This window comes from Tachysurus fulvidraco, chromosome 26, assembly GCF_022655615.1.
Source record: "Tachysurus fulvidraco isolate hzauxx_2018 chromosome 26, HZAU_PFXX_2.0, whole genome shotgun sequence".
In the NCBI taxonomy this organism is placed as follows: domain Eukaryota; kingdom Metazoa; phylum Chordata; class Actinopteri; order Siluriformes; family Bagridae; genus Tachysurus; species Tachysurus fulvidraco.
The window spans coordinates 7,373,189-7,379,188 of NC_062543.1; the positions used below are offsets into that span (position 1 = coordinate 7,373,189).

General features: G+C 36.5%; 1 protein-coding gene across 1 annotated transcript in view; it reads left to right on the forward strand.

Annotated features, from left to right (window-relative positions):
- Nucleotides 1-5,550, forward strand: part of spns2 (spinster homolog 2 (Drosophila)) — a 65,767-nt gene extending 60,217 nt beyond the window's left edge. Inside the window, exon 13 of the mRNA XM_027165445.2 lies at nt 2,495-5,550. Coding sequence (XP_027021246.1) covers nt 2,495-2,506 — 12 coding nt within the window. The 3' untranslated portion in view covers nt 2,507-5,550. The remainder of the gene's footprint in view (nt 1-2,494) is intronic.
- The last annotated feature ends 450 nt before the right edge of the window (nt 5,551-6,000 follow it).

Genomic DNA, 6,000 nt, shown 5'->3' on the forward strand with positions numbered 1-6,000 from the left:
ACATATTGCAAGGAGGGAACTGCTACAGTACATTGAGCTTTCCAGAGATGCAGACGTTTACAATGGGTGTTTGGGTGCAACCGGCTAAAAATAGCAAAATCAGTGCCAGGAGAGAGTTAGAAGGTTGGTGTTTTGTTTAGAATGTTGTTGTAGCTCTACTTTGGAGGTTATCATGTTTTAGGAAGACCTTAGGAGATCGCTGCTGGCCAGACTGGCCTACGTTTTCTTAATGAATAAATGATACTTCATTTTCAGTTAAGATTAGCAATAGGTGATATTCTTTTGCTTTGCTGAAACCAACAGCAGTAATTGACACCATGATATCTCTCTCAACCACAGTTACAGGTTACAGCATATCACACGTTCAATCACTTTAAAGTAGTATTTTGATGTTTAACCTCATTTAAGCACAGTAATAAAATCAATACAGTAAATCAATCAAGCACTTGCAAGTGATGTTTAACTAACAATAGGCCATTTCTTTCCATAAACATTTGAATTATAGTATTCTCCTGCCTTGGTGATGGTTAACCTGAGGGTTAACTCTTTTTCCCAAAGCCAAAAAATGGAATTTGTGTCTGTTTTGTTGTGTCCATGTTCAGCATTGCATTATTTTGTCATGTCACACTCCACAGTGGTGTGTAATGGCTCATGTAAATGTCTCATTTTTTTCATTTTTACCAAGCCTGGCAATATTTTTCTAGAAAAGTTCTAAAATTTAAAGGTGATTTAAAGGTGACTAGTAAAAGGGGTTAAACTGTTCAAAATTCTCGTTAACGTCTTGCCGATATTAAGGGCAAACTTTGTATAAAAATCAACAAATATCCAATAGCAACCTTTAAACTAACTACTGCAGACACAGCATGCAAGAAACTACAGTAGAGCATAAGGCATTTTAAATGGAAAGTCGAAAGCAAGTGGAAAGCTGTGCCATTTGCTGAAAGCTATTTGCTGAAATTGTAGCGCTGAAATTATGATCCATTAGCAGGTGCAAACCTAGACAGAGATCAGATAAACACAGATCCAATTAAATCCCTTTTCTGTGCCCTGCCCCAGGAAAGACAGCAAGTCTCAGGACATGCACTTGACAGTACTTAGTCTCTCAAGAGAGCCCTTAACCCTTCTCCGGGTTATCTCGTAAGAAGCAACATGCTGTGGTGTAAAGGGCAAAGCTTTTGATTTCTGTTCAGTAAAACTGAATACGCAAATATTTTAGATGGCACAGACTAGGGACCTAGCATTCTATATGGTATCAACTTTACAACATTTCCTTACGCCATAATTATAACCATTAAACAATGGAATATATACGCTCGGTCAGATTTAAGAAAAACAACTATGTATTGTTTACATAAAAATATTAAGCTTAATTTATACAAGTTTCTTAATTACATTGCAACACTATAGCTGAATTGTAAAACCGAATGTTAAGCTCAAGCTTAATACTTCTATTTATCATCTGGCTACAATATAATAACTTACTCTCATGAGATACTTATATTGTGGCCTTGATATAATTATTCATGGCCATGTTTAATTAAAAGTGAAACACCATTGGTGCATATACCAAATCGAACACTTAATATTGAGTAGTGTGTGAGTAATACTGTATGTTCACACTGAAAATACCAACAAGAAGAAGTACCAGGATGCTTTTATTCAACTGAAAATGTGATGTTGAACACTGGCACAGTTTTGCTTACATAGCAAATAGGGACCGGGCTACCAGGTGCTGACGCTGGATGAGAAAACTTTTTCAAGATGGCCGATGACATGCTGGTGGGCAAGACATTTTACAAATGCCTTTTAATTCAGCCCACCTTGTGTGATCTATTGTTCAACATTTTAAGAATGCACTGTAAGTTAGAAGAGTCACATTACATGCGATTGTCATCATATGCTGACTAGGATATAGCTTATATCACCTAAGAGAGCAAAGCTGTTGTTAAAAAGGAAAGAAAATAATTCAAGATGCAATAGTTTCTGTAATTGAATGCAGTGAACGGTAATTTGACACGCAAATACATTATTGCTTTGAATCCCACAATCTGAGGTTAAAGCAAATTTGGTTGAGCGAGTTATTTCATAACAACAGTGTCTGTTGGTGTGAATGCACTTGGGGGATATTACACTGAAACAATAGAGCTCTTGGCCCAAATCTCTAACTCGTGTCTAGTTGCATGCAGTTTAGTGAAGCTGAAAATGTACATTGTTGCAAGCATAATGAGAAAAAAGCTCCAAAACATAAAAGCTTGACTTATTAATCGTTGTGGATAGGAAAAAAGCAACAAGAGGGCTTTTGTGTAACATCAGTACTAGTGAAAGAATAATATCAGAAGACAAGTGGCTTGAAAAAGAGTTTTGGGAGTTGTTTTGTCAGCATGACCCATAAGCAAAAGCGGACAGATGGCACGGTGGCTTCGAAGTGATAATTGCATGGGAACATCCTGTTGGGAAGCCACTCATTCACTCACTCTCTTTCTCTTTTTCATAGGTCACCAAGTGAGAGGAGGTCTGGAGTGGGAGGATTGAGAGCGAGCCGAGGAGTGGGTGAGATGAACACTGGGGAGGTGGAGAGAAAGAGGGGGAGAAAAAGAGAAAAGAACAAGTAGCTAACCCACTCGAGACATATGCTGCACATCGCTATCATCACCATCGTCAGTCATCATCGTCACCCTTGTCTGTTGAACCTTGATTTGCTGTAGAAGCACCGTCATGTCCTTCCAGCGGACTGAAGCAATGCTGGCAAGTCCTCCGTCCTGCAGCTGGTGGGCAGCTCTCAACTCAACACGTAAAGGCCAGTAGGAATTACAGAAGGGTTGAACGAGGGGCTTAATAATCCCCTGAGTGCCATACTACTGAACCCGGACAAGCACTCTGTCTTGTCACGCTGCCTGTCAATCTGCACCAAGTGCCATAGCATCACATTCCCAGAACTGACCACGCCCCCACAGCCTAAACAGAGCTCACCGATTGGTCATGTAAATATAGAAATGAAGGAAACGGTGATCTCACAGTCATCTAGTGGAAATGGCTGTATGGCTTAGCTTGCCTTAATAATGTCGGCATGGACAGATCCCTGGTCATCTTCTTTATGTCTGTTTCTTCTTTTTCTTACATATTTTCTGTCTTAGCACTTACTTATTTACTCACTTTAATGCCATGCCAGTCAAACAATGCAATTTTTGTCAGACTACATAATCACGTAGAATATATTTGCGCTATAATTTTCATACGTTTATGAATAGTAAACCCGAGACGTTTCATAGAGTCGGGTTTAAAAAAAAAAAAAAGAAAAAAAAAGATGTAAAATGTAGAGAAACACTGGAGGGAAAATAAGATCTGTTTATCAGAGCTTTTAGAAATCAGTAAACTTTTGACAGATTTTCTACCATCCACACCTCATATAACGTGCCAAGGATTTGAAAAAAGGGAAATAACTAAGTCTTTAGTGGATTGTGATGAGGATTTTCTTTAAGGGATTCTTTCAAGGTGTCACCTCACTCCATGAAAAAACAGGCAGGGGATAAAATTTACAAGCTCCGATGTGTGACAATAGTCGTCTTTGTTCCAATATTCGTTCAGTAGATATCCCTTTCTATGAGAAATGTGAGAGAGAAAGAGCTTGACTAGTGATGTCTAACTTCATCACAAGTCAAACCGCTACTGAGATCCATCTGAGGGGAAAAAAGTTTCTTTCAAAAGCTAGGTTAAATTTGATTATATTTTTTTGTTTGTTTTTTTTAAAGAGAATTTGCATTATTTACACTTAGGAAAACAAAAGGTGTCAACCACTTCATGTCCTTATGAAAGAAATTGTAAGTTCAGTAACAATTATTATGAACAGGTTGAAGTTTAGAACAATTTTTTTTTAACAGGGTGACTCTTGTAGCTGAAATATACAATATACGTTTCATAGATAAATAGATTTTTCAAAAATGTTTTAAAATGCTACCAAGTAGACATGAGTAATTAAGTATTTGTATAAATTAGGAGAAGCACTTTTGCTTTTAAAAGACGTACTGGATAAATAACTAAACTCCCCAAAGAGTTTTTTTTTATTGTGAAAATATATATTATCGCTGTTTCTCAAATGATTTGTAAATACAGTTTGTTGTAAAATATGCAATTTCCTAAAATCCTCTTAACCTTTCCGGAAATGGAAACGCTTTGATAAGAGCAATGATTTCTATATTTTCACACTGGGTTGATTTGCAGTTTTAATGATAATTTTTTTTTTATTTTAGCGCATCATTGACAAAAAAACCTTTCACCAAATGGAAATGATCGGGCTTTGAAGCTGTTGTATGGTGTAGATGTACAAAAAAAAAAAAAAAAAAGAAAAAAGAAAGAAAGAAAAAAAAGGAAGTGAGCAAAGGTTCTGCCTTTTTTCACATTGAAAAAAAGCACCTTGCATATAGATTGTAGGTTTAAAAAAAAAAAAAAACGTTGTATTGAGAAGGTCTGACTCATCACTGGGACTGCAGGACACCGTGTTTTATTATTTCTCAGAGCTTTCATCATGCCAGGTGAAAAGCTATCTGAATGTGATTCTGTCCAATCCGATCTGTTTACACATGCAAATTCATTCTAATTAAGCTTTTTTGTATTCTTCTTTTAATGACGTCTCCTTTTTTCTTCCTAGTTCTTTTTACAAATATTAGTTTTATATATGGTAATGCTATAAAAATGGACAATTATGCAGTGATTTTAATATATTGTAAACTAGCTTTGATGCAAGGTATTTATTTTTCATTTATGTATTAGCATTTTTAAGAAATCTCTACGAGTGGAATAGAAAAGCTTCGGGCTGTTTTTACTCTGTATTTGTCCATGTTTGTGAAAAAGAAAAAGCCTGGATAGTTTATCATCTCAAGGAACTGTGTTTATTCATATTCATGCACACACACTCACACAAACACACACTCAAACAAATGCACACACAAACCAGCTTATGCACACATACCAAACGACAGCACAGGATAACTTTATAATACACAGGAGTTCTCCTAGACCAATCAAATGTCACTTTTTATTTATGCATTTTGCACATTTGGGTGTGTTCAGGGATTTTTCCCCCCCCAGTTCAATAGTTGTACACTGGCATTATGTGCTATAGGGACTGTACCTATTTAGTCACATACAAACTACATGTATATTTAATTTTCCTTCTTTCTTATTTTATTAGATGATTTACTGGCTTTAGATTCACACTACCAAAATCAAGTCACCATCATCGACATACAAAAGCTGTTTTTTTTTTTGTTGTTTTTTTTAATGATTGCTTTAAACAAAGAGTCATGGAGTTGATGGTGTATAATGAGAATGTGTTCTTTCTTGTCATACAAGAGCCGTGTAAAAAAATGTGTTTCTGATGTCGAGCAGAAACTTAAAGGGAATTTTATTTTTTAAGAGCAAGCGTGGTGGAACAAAAAAAAAAAAGGCCAATAAAACACAATTATTACTACATAGTTACTGTGATGCTCCAGCTGGAGTGATATGAGATGTAAACATATATGTAAGTGATGAAAATAAACTTATTTAATCAAACCATCAGGCGTTGTCTGTTTTTGTGGGGGGATTTATTTCATCATGTTGAAGTACTGCATGTGAATAATGAATAATGGAAAGACTAAATGACAAAAACTCGTCAATAGTCTTGAGCAGGACACCCGATCTAGGGGACTTGACTTAAAGGGTGCATGCATGAATGGCCCCTAGTGTGAAAAGTGCATCCTGCAAATACCTGAGAAGGAAGAATGGAGACTTTCACAAGCTCAGAACAGAAGTGTTTCTCTTCTTCCTTCCTCCAGACAGAGAGGTGGAAAAAGGCTGAATTTTCATCAGGCACTGAAAGAGTCAAGCCGGATGTTAAGGGACCTGAATGAAGTCTTGCATTGTGGTGAAATTTGTTCTGCACCTCAGTTGCCCAGTAGGTTTCTGTTATTAGAAGGGAAACATTTAGCTGCCAACATGTAAAGAAGGTCGCTAGTGTGTTGA